General features: G+C 40.2%; 1 protein-coding gene across 8 annotated transcripts in view; it reads left to right on the forward strand.

Moving 5' to 3' along the window:
* The window catches only part of KDM6A (lysine demethylase 6A), a 166,726-nt gene that overhangs the window by 125,369 nt on the left and 25,191 nt on the right, over nucleotides 1-16,166 (forward strand). For all 8 annotated transcript variants that reach the window (XM_063305265.1, XM_063305268.1, XM_063305267.1 and 5 more), the window contains 4 exons: nucleotides 319-448; nucleotides 1,161-1,266; nucleotides 1,529-1,734; nucleotides 13,480-13,544. In XM_063305265.1, coding sequence (XP_063161335.1) covers nucleotides 319-448; nucleotides 1,161-1,266; nucleotides 1,529-1,734; nucleotides 13,480-13,544 — 507 coding nt within the window. The remainder of the gene's footprint in view (nucleotides 1-318; nucleotides 449-1,160; nucleotides 1,267-1,528; nucleotides 1,735-13,479; nucleotides 13,545-16,166) is intronic.

The following is a 16,166-nucleotide window of genomic DNA, read 5'->3' on the forward strand; positions in this document are numbered from 1 at the left end:
TCACGAGTGTAAATTTGTGCCTATCTAAGTACTATGCATGGTGTTTGCACTTTTTCACACATATGGATAAAAAGGATGTTCTCTGTAAACTATCACACAACAGTTTATTTTCTTGGTCTTTTTTCTGCTTTGGAGCTCTCAGCCTGTGTGTGTTAATTATCTCGATGCTGCAAACTGAGGAAAGATAAGGAGTGCCTTTCTAACTAAATAAATATTGAAAATCCTTCATTAAATATATGGATATATTTTTTAAGCTTAATAATGATTTCTTAAATTTGTGTGCAGAGTAATACATGTTTTAACTATTTTGTTCCTTAGGAATTTGGGGAAAAACGGCCTATCAAACAGTAGCATTTTGTTGGATAAATGTCCTCCTCCAAAACCACCACCACCTCCATATCCTCCCTTGCCAAAGGATAAGCTGAATCCACCTACACCTAGTATTTATGTACGTATCGTCTAGCGATGGTTGTAAGAAGTTTGTCAGTCCCTATTAAAAGAAAAGTCTAGTTTGAGGTATTGGACATATTTTCAGTTATCTGTGATCCATACAGCTTCTTATTATATACAGAGAGCTTCAGATAGGCTTTCCAAAGCAGTAAGACTTCCATTGTCATCCCAGTGTTTCATTTCAAAACAGATTTTGAAAGTGGTTTATTCAGTAGCCAGGCTGCTATTAAAAAGGAGAAATGTTCTATACACAGATTACCATGCTTCTTTCAGGAATGCTTAAACATGTCAACTGAGAAAATAGATTTATAGTAACATATGCGTAAAAAGTAATACTATATCTGTAAATATCCTAGCTTATGCATAGATATTTCAGTATAAAAGTTACCATATACTGTAGATATACAGTGTTTATTTTTGTAAGCTTCCAAGTACGATGATGCTTATTATTTCTTAGGCACTTTATAAAATCCAGCTATGTATATTGAATTATTACAGAATTTTTATAGGACCTCTGAGCATCTAATTGAATTATACTTTTCTTTGAAGATTATTGTTGCACTTTTCTTTTATATGCATTAAATGAAGGTTTTATGATGATGAATATTAATATCATGAAGTCATCTTTGTAATATAATCAAAGGACTAATCCAGGTCTATATTTTATAATAACAATGTTTAAATTACAGTGTTGGTTTCTATTTTTGTAGCTGGAAAATAAACGTGATGCTTTCTTCCCACCTTTACACCAATTTTGTACAAATCCGAACAATCCTGTTACTGTAATACGTGGCCTTGCTGGAGCTCTTAAATTAGGTATGTTTGATATATAAAAAACTACATTTGGAGAGGAGAAAGGAAGAATTTGATTTTGCTTTTATTAATATTTGCTAAAAAAAAAATCTGAATGTTATTATATTTTAAAACAGCATTTACTTGAGTAGGAAAAATTAATATTTTTTGTAATCTCTGTCTGTAATGTCTGTAATCTTAGTTTCTTTATTCACTCGTCTTCTGCTATATCAGCAGTGTATTAGGAGAGCTTTTTATTTTTATTAAGTATATTCCTGTTTCCTAGATCTAGGACTCTTCTCTACCAAAACTTTGGTAGAAGCTAATAATGAACACTTAGTTGAAGTAAGGACACAGTTATTACAACCATCAGATGAAAACTGGGATCCTACTGGAACAAAAAAAACATGGCATTGTGAAAGCAGTAAATCTCAGTCTACAATTGCTAAATATGCACAATACCAGGCCGCCTCATTCCAGGAATCCTTAAGGGTAGGTACACCATTATCATTTCTGTATTGACTGAAGCTTATAATTTTTTGTGGTTGAAGATTTTATATAATTTAACCTAAAGGCCTAAAATTTAGAAAAATAATAGGATATAGGATACATCAACCCATCCCACCCAGTCATGCAGAGAGGGCATGCTACAGACCCCGTCTGTAAGAGAATTCTCTCTGGCAGGGTCCTTCTCTGCAACAGCTCCTGCCCTTTGGAATAGCCTTTCCCTGGAAGTGAGGTTGGCCCCCTCCCTCCAGGACTTCAGGAAACAAAGACCTTGTTTTGTCACCATGCCTGGGGTGGGAGAGAGAATAGTCACTTCTGGAGATAGCTATGGCCCTGTTTGGCTTGTGGGTTATAGAGAACCTTTAGCCATTGGATTCCCACCATATTTATATTTTATTATGTATTATATTTATTCTATAGTTTTATATGGTTTTTATCTAGGTTTTATTGTAAACCACCCAGAGTCCCTTCTCTGGGGAAATGGGTGGTGATAAATTTGATATAATTTATTTATTTTCTATCCCACCTTTGATTGATTGATTGTGTGTGTGTGTGTGTATAAAATTTTGAGCTTAAAATAAAAATGAACTTACTCTAAATAATGATAAAATGTACCTATTTTTAAGTAATAAATTTATTGGTACATTTCTTGCTTTTGTGGTTTATTAACATCTAATAAAGAATTTTGAAAATACTTTTTCTGTATTTTCATGCTTTTTTTTTAATTTAAAATACAGATTTACACATTTTGTATTGATATATTTTTTTAAATTTGTAACTGAATTCTATTTGCTTTAATGCATTTACAGTAATACTTGAAACCTTTCAAAAATGTTTAGCATATTTGAAGAAGGTGCCTCATATTTAAAACATTTCCTTTAAAATAATTTGCCAGCAAATTTGATGGCTTATTTGGCTCCAAGGACTTGTAATCTGGATTTTCTTTGGGGGTCTGAAAATGTATTTAAATTTAAAAAAAAACTAGAAAAATAATACCGTATAATATTTTGAAAGAAAGAAGGAATAAGTAACTCCAATATAAATGCAGCTGAAATTGATTTGTGCAAAATATTATTACAAGCAAAAGAACAAATTAATGTTTGTATTAGAAGAAAAGAAAAAGATGTATAAAGCAGGAAAATACAGTCTGTTGCAATGTGAGAACTGATGTCGTGGGTAATGACATTCTTCAAGTACATAGTGGTAATGACTGTTTCAGATGGGGGAATGTGGATTAATGGCTACTGGTTAACTACTAAGTCACATTCAAGCATTTGTTTTTACTATGTGCAGCCCTAAACAGACCTGATAGATCACTGAGATCACCAGAGGAGTGATCTGCTGCATTTGCTGAGGTTGACTGCTGTATTTACTCTTAGGCAAGGCTTCCTGTAATGATATCTGCATTCTGGAAAGCTCGCCTCCCTGAAATAAACTTATTGTTGACAACTTTTGAAGGTCTTTTTCTTCACTTGGGACTTCAGTATATTAATTGTGAATTAGTATTTTGTTTCCTTTTTGTTTTCCTTTCCCCTGTCTTTCTAATGAGTATGTTTTTATATGTTTTAATTTATGCATTTGTTTGGGAAGTGATACAGAAATATAAGAAATAAAATAATAAAGAATGTGAAAAGACCTAGTATGTTGTGGTGTTAAAAAAATAACGGCATTGATAGTTTGTGGAGAGGTATGTCCAGGCGAACCTTCCATTTGTGCTGGGTGTGAGGACCTGGAGCTGGAATTGCAAAGGCCATTGCTAAGGAGGTCTGGAGCAATGCAGCACCCTCAGGATAGCCTTCAAGATGATCAGGGAAGCAGAGCTGTCTGGCAAGTTGGAGGAGATTGGGAGCTGGCTGGATTTGTAGGCTGAGCTGCTGTTTCTGCCTGGAGTCAGTAAAGCAGTAGTAGAGGTCTCAGGTGAGCTGGGTCCACCAGCACTCTGCTTATTAGCTTTTGGCAGTGGCTGTGGCTCTGCTACTCAGCTGTTGATGATTTTTAGAGAATGCTGCAAACTCCAGCTTGCTTCTTCCAGGCAGCAGTGGCAGCAAGGACTGATCTGTGATTGGACTTTGGGCTGTTGGACTATGTTGGCAGCCAGATGAGGCTTGCTTGTGTTTTTTGGTAGTTGCTGATCTCTGGATTTGGCATGGAGCAGGAGCAGGGAGGAGGCTTTTGAGTGGGACTGGTCTATGTTTTGCAGCTGCCATCAGACCGGCCAGATAAAACAGCGGCCATTTTGTTAACTTCATCTTTTCTGCCAGTTGCATGCATCTTGCCAGCTTGTTGCAGCAGTTACATAATTGGAGTCCTATTACATCTAATGTTCGTATCCCTCTCTCCTTTGACATTTGGAGAGTTTGTAACTTTGTTTGACAGTGTTTTAGTTGAGCGTTATGGGGGATGCTGTTCTCTGGGCTACTGTTAATTGTTTTCCCGTGTGAGAGAGTGGTTGCAGAGATGGATCCTGTGGTACCCTTGTCTTGTAGGTTGTGGCTCTTCTATCCTAGGTGAGAGTGGGGCAGATTGTGTGGAATGATTTATTGCTTCATGTGTGGCTGAAGGAAAGAGAGGTATGACTTATTGTTTCATGTGTGGCTGAAGGAAAGAGAGGGGAGATAGCCTAAGCTATGGTATGCTCAGTGCAAGGCAGAAGGCTCCCCAAAGCTGGTGCCAGCCTTTTGAGGATGTGTTTAGTAGTTGGGTTAGAATGTTGGGATCCTCTGCTTGGGGCAGGGGGAAGCAGCTTGGGCTGGGAGAATCTGGCGTGATCAGAGGGGAAGTTGCAGGCAAGGGTGATGACAGGCAGAGGGAGATATGGTAGGAGATGGAGGGCGGGCAAGTATCAGGGAAGGTGGCCTCAGTGTTTAGTATTGATGTACTGTAGGTTGAGTCATGGCAACTGGATTTCTTTATTTTTAGTTGAAATGTTTCGCTGCTTGTCCAAGCAGCTTCTTCAGTCTGAAGACAAGCAGCGAAATGTTTCAACCAAAAAGAAAGAAATCCAGTTGCTGTGACTCAACCTACAGACAATTCCACCTGGATGACTGAGAATCTTCATCGACATTTAGTATTGATGTTGCTTTCCAGTCCACCATGCTCTGCCCCAAAGCCTGGTAATCACCCTGGCTTCCAGTTGCTGATGCTTAATACAGGGTCAGCCTGTAATAAGGCTTGCTTTATTTACATTTAATCCTACCAGTCAGCCACTGGTAGTTTTTCCCAACGTCAGCCACCTCAGCTATCTGTTGATGGTACATCCCATGCAGGGTCTTGTTTTGCCATGGCATTTCCTCTGTTTGATCTTCCTTCCATCTCTGCTGCTGCCTCAGGCATTCTCTCAGCAGCTCATCTTTGGGTACCATCTCACTAATGTACTCCTGGATGCTCTGGGTTTCATCCAGGACAGTGGCTTTGACACTCACCAGACCCCGCCTGCCCTCTTTCCAGCTGGTGTACAGTCTCTGGGTGTTAGACTTGGGGTGGAAAACCCCTGTACATTGTGAGGAGCTTCTGGGTCTTCACATCGGCAGCCTCCATGTCCTCCTTTGGCCAGCTCACTATACCAGCAGGTTATCTGATGACTGGTAGGGTGTACGTGTTGATGGCATGGATCTTGTTCTTCCCATTGAGCTGGCTCGTCAGGACCTGCCTTATCCTTTGGTGGTACTTGGATGTTGCTGTCTTCCTTGCCACCTCATCGTGGTTCCCATGGAACTGTGGGATACCAAGGTACTTGTAGCTGGTCTGTATGTCTGCTATGTGGCCTGTTGCTAGTTCCACCCCATCAGTCTTCCTTTAATAAAGCTTTATTAAGTTTTTCAACAAATACATAAAACTACAAGAAATGAAATAAAGGAATACTACAAGAGAAAAAAGGAACTAAAAAGCATGAAAATACAAAAAAAAGACTACTACATACTACATAATTCATACATACTAACTTCTGACTTTCTACAACAAAGATATAAATAAGTCAATATCAATCTCCACTCTAGTTCAAACTGGAATGAGCATTACTTCTATAAAACATTTCCATCCTCAATATAACATTTTCTCTAAAACACTATTTTCCCTTGAAATGGATATATATTAAGAAAACATTTTTATAACATAAAAAAGCCCCCCCTTAATAGACAGATAAATATCCTTCTTCATTACAATTTTACTCCTAACCAAAGTATTTATATAGTTAAACATTATATCTCCACCATTACGTATTGTAACAAACCTATTAATATCCCTTTACCCAAGGTAAATTCATTATCCCAAAAGCAAAAACATCTGTCTAAATCTTTAAAAGGCCATCCTAATAAACACAATTAAACAGTTAACCCACTTAAACTAAGTGGGGTTAACTAAGGGATTTATAAGTATATAAATGCTTATAAGTAAACTAAGGGATTTATATATCTTACTGTTATACACAAGGCTTTCTCCTTGCAATCCTCGACTTGCCTTGTAAAGTCCAACTCATCTTCAAGGACCTTCTGTCCCTTGAGACTTAAATCTTGTCTTTGATCTCAATATTCCAAGAATGCAGTTATTTCTGTTCCTTTTACACTCAAAGCTTTTCCTTCTTCAAAATTAACATTCCAGAGGTAAATCTTCTTCCCTTCATTTTGTGGCTTTGGGATGTTACTCCTCATTTTTTTTCTTTGAGACTGGGACCTTATTTTCCAAATAACTTTCTAAGAAATCGTCCAAAGCATAAGTAACCTTGAGGTACAGCTCCTTATCTTTAAAATCTTCCATATCCATGTTATGGAACCCTCTAGGGCCTCAGGATATTAGACAAAAGGCTGTCATTCAGAAAGAAAGTGTTAATCAGCGGGGGTGGAATAATAAAGGTAAACAAAGCCGTTTCTCACAGGAAAGCATATAGATCAAAGCTCAGCTCCACAAATTCAGTGAAGTGGGTAATTCTTTTGTAACCCTTCAGACTTTGAAAAAAGTAACAGTAAACAGGTGAACATCTTTAAATCCAGCAATACAATTTATAAAAAGAGAGAAAAAAATACATATTTAGAAAAAAAAGCCAAATTAACCCATTAATAACTTCCAAAAGTAATGAAAACCACCAAGAGATTCTGCATTTCTTTGTTGCAAAGAGCCTCTCGTTAATAATAATTTAAAAAGAAAAAAAATGGTGTTTTTGAAATGGAGTAGGCAACTTTTGAGTCCATTTAAGGCTTCAGTACGGCTTAGGAAATGATGGCAATCCCTGCCTCCCAGCTGCTAGCTTACCAGTCGATTGCGAAATGCTGTTTTGCGGTCTTCTGACCGCTTCCAGCTATCCGGAGGACAAATGGGGTAATTCCTGGGGTTCTCCTTAATCTGGAGAATACTTCTGGGCTCTAAGAAATCCTGCCTGAGCCCAAAAAAGTCTGTATTGCCAGGTCAACCACAGAGCTCGCAGAGACACGTCTCAAGTTGCCAATCCTCCACTGGAAGTGTCCCCATCAGTCTTAACTACCTTCCCTCTCTTTACTACCATCTGGCCACACTTCTCCGAATGGCATCCAAATGTCCTCATTGTAGATCCATATCAGGTGAATCAACAAGTCGTTCACTCTTAGCATACAGCTTGATGTCATCCATGTAGAGGAGGTAGCTGATGGTAGTTCCACTCCCGAACTTGTTTCGATATCCAGTCCTTGTGATAATCTGGCTGAGGGGGTTCAAGCCTATGCAGAACAGCAGTGGGGACAGTGCATCACTTTGGTATATTCTGCACTTGATGGCCACTTGGAGCTGTCTTGAGTTGACTTCCAGTATTGTATTCCACAGTCGCATTGAGTTCTTGAGGAAGGTCCTTAGTGTCCTGTTGATTTTGTATAGTGCCAAGCATTCTCAGATCCATGTGTGTGGCATTGAGTCGTAGGCTTTCCTGTAGTTAATCCAGGCTGGATTCATATGGGTTCTCTACCATACCATTTTTAAATACCTACAGACTATGATCAAGCCAAGCAATTAATTATCCAAAGAATAAGGGATGTAGAATTCTAGACTGAATGTCTGTAGGTTGAGTCTTGGCAACTGGATTTCTTTCTTTTTGGTAGAAACGTTTTGCTCCTTATTCAAGCAGCTTCTTCAGTCTGGGCAAAGGTTGGTAAGGGGACCCCATATATGTCTTTCAGGGTGGCTGCATTGTCCCTCCACCTGAATGGCTGTTAATTGTGCCATGGAGGTGTGGATTGTCTTTGGGACGTCTTACTCCTAAATCCTTTGTTCATCCCCAAATGGGTCATTAAGAGTGGCCTTCCTGATGGTCTTAATCTTCCTGGGGACTGATGAAAGAGCAGCATGAAAAATGGGGGTCAAGTTGTGTCTGAGGCCTCCACCTCTATTCAGGGAAGGATTTTCCGCTTTGCATGAATGGATTCCTTAACCCTCTCTCAAACCACCTGTCTTCTCTGTCCAAAATGTGAACATTGTTGTCCTCAAATGAGTGTCCTTTTTCTTTTAGATGAAGGTAAACTGATTCTGGTCCTGTGGTGTTGCTCCTCCTGTGTTGGGCCATCCTCTTGTGTAAAGGCTGCTTGGTTTCCCCAATGTAGAGCTCAGAACACTCCTCACTGCACTAGATTGCATATACTACATTGCTCCTCTTACGTTTCGGTGTTGGATCTTTAGGGCGTACAAGCCTCTGTCTCAGTGGGTTTGAAATATACCGGTATGTGGTGTTTTCCAAATATCCGTTCTATCCTTTCCAACATGCCGGCCATGTAAGGAATGACCAGGTTCTTCCGTTGACTCTGAGTCTCAGCCCTGTCTGCTGTTGTTTTAGGTCTAGGGGTAGACTTAGATTTAAGGAAGGCCCAATTTGGATACCCACAGGCCTTCAGGGCTGTCCTCAGGTGCTGGTTTTCTTTATTTTTTGGCATCCATGGAGGTGGGGATGGTTTCTGCCCTGTGAAGTAATGTTCTGATGACTCCTAGTTAGTGTGGCAGTGGATGGTGGGAGTCAAACATCAGGTATTGGTCTGTGTGTGCATTTCCTGTAAATCTCTGTTTCTAGCTTGCCCCCGGTCCCAGTAAGAACCTCACAGTCTAGGAATGCCAGCCTGTTGTCCTTGGTGTCTTCCCTGATGATCCTAATGTTTGCGTCTATGGTGTTTATATGGTCTGTGAAAGCCTGTACCTTCTGAGCCTTAATTTTAACCCAGATGTCGTCCACATACCTGAACCAGTGGGTGGGCGCTATTCCCTGGAACATGCTGAGTGCTTTCTTCTCTACTTCTTCCATGTATAGGTTGGCAACAATGGGTGACACGGGGGAACCCATGGCACAGCCATATTTCTGTCTGTAGAAGTCACCTCTGTTAGAGAAGTAAGTGGTGTTGAGACACAGGTCCAGAAGACAGCAGATCTGGTTTGGGTTGAGGTTGTTTCTCCTGTTGAGGGTGCTGTCCTCTTCTAGTCTCTTCCTAACTGCAGTTAGGGCATCAGTGGTGGGGATAATGGTGAAAAGAGAGGAAACATCAAAGGAGACCATGGTTTCATCTGTATCCAGTTTCAGGACCCTAGCTTTAACAAGAAATTCTTCAGTTATGAATGTGTTGGTCAGTGTATCCAACCATAGGTGCTAGTATGGTGACAAGGTGTTTGGCAATCTTATATGTTACTGAATTAATGCTGCTGATAATGGGTCTGAGAGGTCCCCTTTCCTTGTGGATCTTAGGGAGTCTGTAGATGCAGGGGATGGCTTCTCCAGGATACAGACGGTGGTAGGTTATCCTATCGATGGAGCCCTCTTGTTCCAATTGTTTCAAGCTGTCTATCACCTTTTTCTTATAATTGCTGGTGGGGTCTCTTTTCAGCTTTTCGTATGTGTGGTGGTCATCTCACCACAGTGAGGTAATTTTGTCATGGTAGTCTGCAGAGTTTAGGACAACTTTGCATCTTCCTTTGTCTGCAGGCAGGATCATAATGGTTTCATCTTTGCTGAGGGCTGTCAGGCTCTCCTCTCTTGGATGGTGAGGTTGCGGGGGGGGGGGGTGTTGAGCACTGGACAGCACTGCAGAGATTTTTAGCCGGAGTTGTTCTGCTGCTTCAAAGGGTAGGTTGTTGTTACGGATGGCAGATTCTGTGGCCTTAGTGAGCACCTGCTTGGGGGTGATGGCAAATTAAGACCTTTGGCTAGGACATCTCTCTCTGGCTGGGTGAGTTCCCTGTCAGAGGACAAAAAGAACACGTGAGTGAAGAACCTTTCACTCACGTGTTCTTTTTGTCCTCTGTTGTCGTGTCATTGTTGTTCCTCCCAGCGGGTTCTTCAGTTCTTTGTTTCTGCTTAGTGCAGGAGAGAAGGATGTCAAATTTCTTAGTTTGTGTCTCCTTCACCTTGTGGTGTTGGGCCAGTTGTGTTTTGTTACCAAACTGGACTACTCTATCCAGGACTGGGTTAGGAAGGGTGGCTGTGAGTTTCTGGTGAAGGTGTTCAACGTTGTGTTGCAAGGCTTCAATGGTGAAGTGGACCTGTCTTACTCTTTCATTAAGAAGATATCTTTGTGCCTTCTGCAGGATCTTGTCTGCTCTGTGGCCCTTAACCATGGATGTCTGCTCTGTGGCCCTTAACCATGGATCGCAGGCGTAGGCTTGTCGGGATGGGATTCTGTTGTCTGCATCTGAGGTTGAAGCATAGGTGGTTTCTGTAGTCTGCCACTTTTCTCATTACCTTTTCAAATTCCCACACAAACTTCAGGGTGTCTTCCCCAAAGTGTATGGCAATATGTCGATGAAGATTCTCAGTCATCCAGGTGAAATTGTCTGTAGGTTGAGTCATGGCAACTGGATTTCTTTTTGGTAGAAATGTTTCGCTGCTTGTCCAAGCAGCTTCTTCAGTCTGGGCAAAGGTTGGTAAGGGGACCCCAAATATGTCTTTCAGGGTAGTTGCATTGTCCCTCCACCTGAATGGCTGTTAATTGTGCCATGGAGGTGTGGATTGTCTTTGGGATGTCTTCTAAATCCTTTGTTCATCCCCAAGTGGCCTTCCTAGCAGTTTGTAAAGTCAGATACATCATCCTACCATCAACACTACTTCAAGGCAGGTATAATAAAATCCTAATAGCAGAGCACATCTATATCTTTTAGCATACTGCTGTATTAATTTGTTTTACTCAATTTGTAAATAACAATTTGTTATTGTTCTCTTTTTAAATATGCTTGTCATTGATCAAATAAATACTTTACTTACTTACTAGTCAATCCAGGCTGTACTCAGATTGGTCCGTCTAGACCATGAGTCTTGGTTGACTGCTCTGTGTATGAGCAACTGGTGTTTTGAGCCTCCAGTGTTACTCCCAATGCCCTGAGCTGTGCTCATTTACTGGCCCATATGGTCCTGCAGGTTGGTGCTATGATGCTTGATAGGACTTTCCACGTTGTGGAGAGGCAGGTTATTAGCTGGTAGTTGGACAGTAATGCTCCCTTGTTGGGATCTTTCATGATCAGCACTGTCCTTCTTTGTGTTAGCCAGACAGGGTGGAGCCTTCTGCTGGCAGCTGGTTCATCTGTGTTGCTAGGCGTTCATGTACTGCTGTTTAGCCAGTAGGTGTGGATCATGTCCGGGCCAGGTGCTGTCCAGCTCTTCAACTTCTTGACCCACTGTTGGATATCTGCTACTATGATGGTGACTGGTTCCTGTTCTGGGAAATTCCTGTGGTCTGCCATCAGGTCCTGCAGCCACTTTGCACTGGTGTTATGTGTCTTCCCTTTCTCCCATATGTTCTTCCAGTCATCTTCCTAGTGTTATTCCCACACTATGGCAGGGTCCGCTTGTTGGCATATCTGTCTCCATTTGACTCAGTCCAAGGCATCTTCAGGGGTGACGTTCACTCATTCCATGTCCTCCTTAATGTGGTCCATCCACTGTTTCTTGGGTCTACCATGGGGTCTCTGGCCACCAGGGTCCAGATGCATGGCTGTTCTCGCCACCGAGTCTTCTTTGCCGCATACAACATGTCCGTACCATCTAAGCCTTCCTTCCTGCAGTTTTTCCACATTTTCCCATATGTTCTTCCAGTACTGTTCAGTTTCTGCTGTTGGTGGCTCTGCTGTTACTGTGTTGTTGCACTGCAGCTGGGAGTACACCTTGGATGGTTCTTTGGCGAACAGGGCATTTACCTTCTTGGCCTCTACTTCTTTAGTGTATCTCCTTAGCCTGGTAGCTAACTTCTCTCTGAGTTGCTTTGATTTTAGCCAGTGCTGTGAGCCTTTGTTTAGCAGTTTCTAGGGCTTCAGATGGAGTCAGGCCCTTGTATTTTTTCAGTAGCCGGGTCTTGCCTTTAATTTCTACACCAGCTGGATAACTTCTCTCCGAGTTGCCTTGATCTTAGCCTCCAACCTCATATTCCAGGGGGGGTATGTACTGTTGTTTTTCTTGATTGTGTAGCCAAGCATCTCCAGGATTACAGCAGCTGTAGCTTATACCATTTTATTGTACCATTATAGTGGTAGTAGGGATTGTCATGAGGGCTCTGTTGGCATCTTCTAGCATACTATCTGATGGTACTTCTCCACTGAGCCTTGGTAATCTGTCTTGAGGGTTGACTGTAGCGAGTTTAGTAATGGAGGGGATGGCAGTGATGCTCCAGCTTCAGGTGTTGGCTGCACCTCCAGTTGTTCTTCCAGGTCTTCTTGAGAATGGGATGTAATGCGTAGCTGGTCTCTCAAGTTGTGAGAGCAGTGTCCTCTTCACTATGTTGAAGTGCTGGGTAACTAGCTGTTTCTCAGTTAGTGTGGATGCAGGTCTTCTGTCCATCCGTAGTCCTCCATATGTTTCATATATCCCCCCTCATTAGGTCTACTGTTGTAGTAGCATTCCATCAATTCCAGGTTCTCTTGTCTCGTCCATGTATGGTTTGTTCCAGTAGCCCAATTATCGTCAGATTGTCCTGGTTCCCCAACATCTGGCGTGGACCTTGTTAATCCGGGCAACGTCCAAGCTGGCACAACTCTCTTAGTTTGTGTCACTCTCATATTCGAGGTAGGCAGGTGAAGCGTTGGGGGGGTCTTTGCCCAAGGACCCCTACTGGTAAGATAGGTACCAGCTGGGATTCAAAGCCCAGTCTCCCACATCAAAAGGTGGTGCTCTAACCACTACACTATCCAGCAGCTCTGAAAATACAGTATATGCACACACAATTATATATAATTGTAATATATCTCTTTATAACCTTTATAACATCACTGTTGATGTTTTAAAGAACAAACATCAACAGTGAGGTCATAAAGAGGTATAATTTTGTGGAGTCCTTGGTGCTCCCTGAGCCTTGTTGTTTTCTTGCAGACGTTTCATTGCCAGGCTAGGCAACATCTTCAGTGCAAAGAGGGAGTGGGCCTTGCTCTCAGTTTATATACCGTGGTTTGCCCTGCTTGTGTTGGTAGGGGGTTAGAGGGTTTGCACTCCTTCTTTGCACTGAAGATGTTGCCTAGCCTGGCAATGAAATGTCTGCAAGAAAACAAGAAGGCTCAAAGAGCACCAAGGACTCCACAGTTCAACCCTGAGCTACAAATATTCACTTCGATAGGTATAATTTTATTATCTTAAAGGATAATTATAGTGAAAGCTAATCCTTCATGAACAGAGCTAATGGCCAGAAGATAAAGTATTGATTTTGGCACTAGAAGTCAGTTCAATATGTTTATCTTAGAAATATTTGTAGGCATTTCACACTGTACATATACTGTATAATTGTGGTCGGCTATAAAAACTATATTTGACATTTGCAGGAGGAAAATGAGAAAAAGAGTCATCATAAGGACCATTCAGATAGTGAATCAACATCTTCTGATAAGTGAGTATATAGAATGTTTTACTCTGTTTAATACTGTTTCTACTGTCATACTAATTTCCTTCACACATTCTGTTTTCTTCTGTATGTGATTAATGTTGCTAAAACTTATGCAAGTGCATTCAAGCATATAAAATAGTTTTCATGTTGCTGGAGTCATATAGAAGGAAGTTGTGAGTGAAATAGCTTGGACAAGCAGTGCCTCATAAATGTTTTAAAGATGGTTAAAGGGAGGAAAAACCATTTTTGAGCCTTAAAAAATAAACTCTGGAATTTCACAATTAATAAACTTCCAAAGTTAAATTACAGGAGTTGTAATAAATTTATTAAAAAAGAGAATAATTAGATCAGAATTATAAAAATCTTCATCTGTTGTTAATTAATATTCTACAGTCATCTGTTATGAATTAATTTTCCACATTTTTTAACTTGAAGAGTTTAGAGTTCAGCTTCTTGCTCAATGTTGTATGAAGAGAAAGGCAGGATATAAAATAAATACATTTTACATAGCCCTATAATTGCACCCACTATTGTATTAAATATAAAAGATATGTTTATGGTCAAGTTTGAGTTAAACATGTATTTCTGTTTAAATGGTAATTGTATGTATTTTAATATATGATTTATTTATATGTGGAAGAATTTTAGAATTTCATATGCATACTGTTTAAATTCAAAACCAATTACTTGTCAGCTGCATCAATGAACATACTGTACCTGAGCAGTTGGAATTAAATCTCTGAAGATAACTGATTTTAAGGTATTGATTACAGGAAACAGTTAATTGATTACAGGAAACAGTCAATTTTGTTTCAAATTATAACACTAGCATTTTGAAAGAAAGCAAACTTTGTATCCCATACTACAAGCTGTTAAATTTTTTAAAAATCTGTAAAATGTGAAGATCACATGTTGTGGAGGTGCTGTGACAGGTGGAACTTCCAGGACCAGTTGTAAGTACCACTCATTCAGCGCCACTGTAAATTTGAACGGTCGTTGAACGAATGGTCATTACACAAGGACCACCTGTATTGTATCTCCTCTCAAATTTCTCCTTTGTAGGCTAAATATTCCCAATAGCATGAATCTCTCTTGGCCAGATTTAATTTCTATTCTCATTGCCATTTGGGAGATCCTGCCTTATTTAAAGAACAGAATTCTGGGTATTCACTGTCAAAGTCTGATCTTCACAAGACAGGTATGTGGAAGTGTGTCATGGTTCAAAGAAAAGAGATTTCTGAGTACCTCCGAGAAGTAGTTGTTGATGCTCACCAGGCTGGAAAATGTTAGAAAACTATTTCCAAAGAATTTGGACTCTACCAGTCTACTGTCAGGCATATCATGTACAAATGGAGGCTGTTGAACACCACTGTTACCCTCCCTGGAAGTGATTGATCAAGATCACGCCAAGAGCAGGACGTATAATACTCTGGTCTAGGAGGTCTCAAAGAACCCCAGGGTAATTAATGTCTAAGGAGCTAAAGGCCTCACTTGCATTGTTCATGAGATTACCATCAGGAGAACACTGAACAACAATGGTGTGCATGGCAGCATTGGATCATATGTTTTAGGTCATATTTATGTAGAGATACTGAAAATTCAAGAGGGTTCACAAACTTTTAAACGCTACTGTATCTGTTGATACAACCTAAAATTGTTTTTTTAGTTGTCATGTTACACTGTTGACTCATATTCATTTTGTAATCAACTATTATTCCAAAATCTGTTTCCCTAGTACTGTCATGCCAGATATTCCCCGTTCTGTACTCTATTTAATTTCTGTGTAAAGTGAACTTTGCATTTGAATATACTAATCTCATTTTTATTTCCCAGCCATTTCTGTTACACAATTGTTTCACGTTTTAGTTCTGTCTTCCAGGTTAGCTATCCAATCCAGTTTGCATCATCTGCAAATTTGATATTCATCCCTTCCACCTTTTCATCCAGCTCATTATCTGATGTCTGTAGCCCCCTTGGGTCCTCCTTTCTCCCTTTTCCAAAATGTAGAACACCCTTTGCTCTCCATTCTTCAAAGTTTCTCAAGTATAATATGCTTTGGCTAGACTATTAGCAAATTCCTTCTCTATCTGGGATGCAGTTCATCTTGCTTTGGAGATTTAAACTGGAAGTAAATAGATAAACCTTAATTGTTCTTAATCTTAAGTTTCAATCTTTCCTCTTCATGCTGCTATTCACAATTGTCTGATGGAACACATAACCTCCTTTTGGAAAAGACTAAGCCAAAATAGTTAAATATTTCTGCTTTGTCTTTGTTTTCTGTTAGCATTTTGCCATCTTGACTGCTTAGCTGGTATACAGATTCTTTTCCTCTTAGATCTTAAAGAAGCCCTTTTTGTTGTTTTTAGCAGCTCTTGGTAACCTGACCCTCATTCTGAGGTTCAGCCTTACTATTTATAGTGTTCCAGATCTCTCTCTCTCTCTCTCTCTCTTTGTCTCTCTCTCTCTATACACACACACACACTTTCTTTATAGCCTGTCCTTTCCTTTTTTCTTATCTTTACTAAGCTTTTTGTGCAGCTACATTGGAAGACAATGTGTCTTTCAGTTAGTATAGTCCAGTCATAGAACTCCTACCATCAGCTCTCTGTTATACTTATCAAATCT

This window comes from Candoia aspera, chromosome 5 (genome assembly GCF_035149785.1).
Source record: "Candoia aspera isolate rCanAsp1 chromosome 5, rCanAsp1.hap2, whole genome shotgun sequence".
Taxonomy (NCBI): Eukaryota; Metazoa; Chordata; class Lepidosauria; order Squamata; family Boidae; genus Candoia; species Candoia aspera.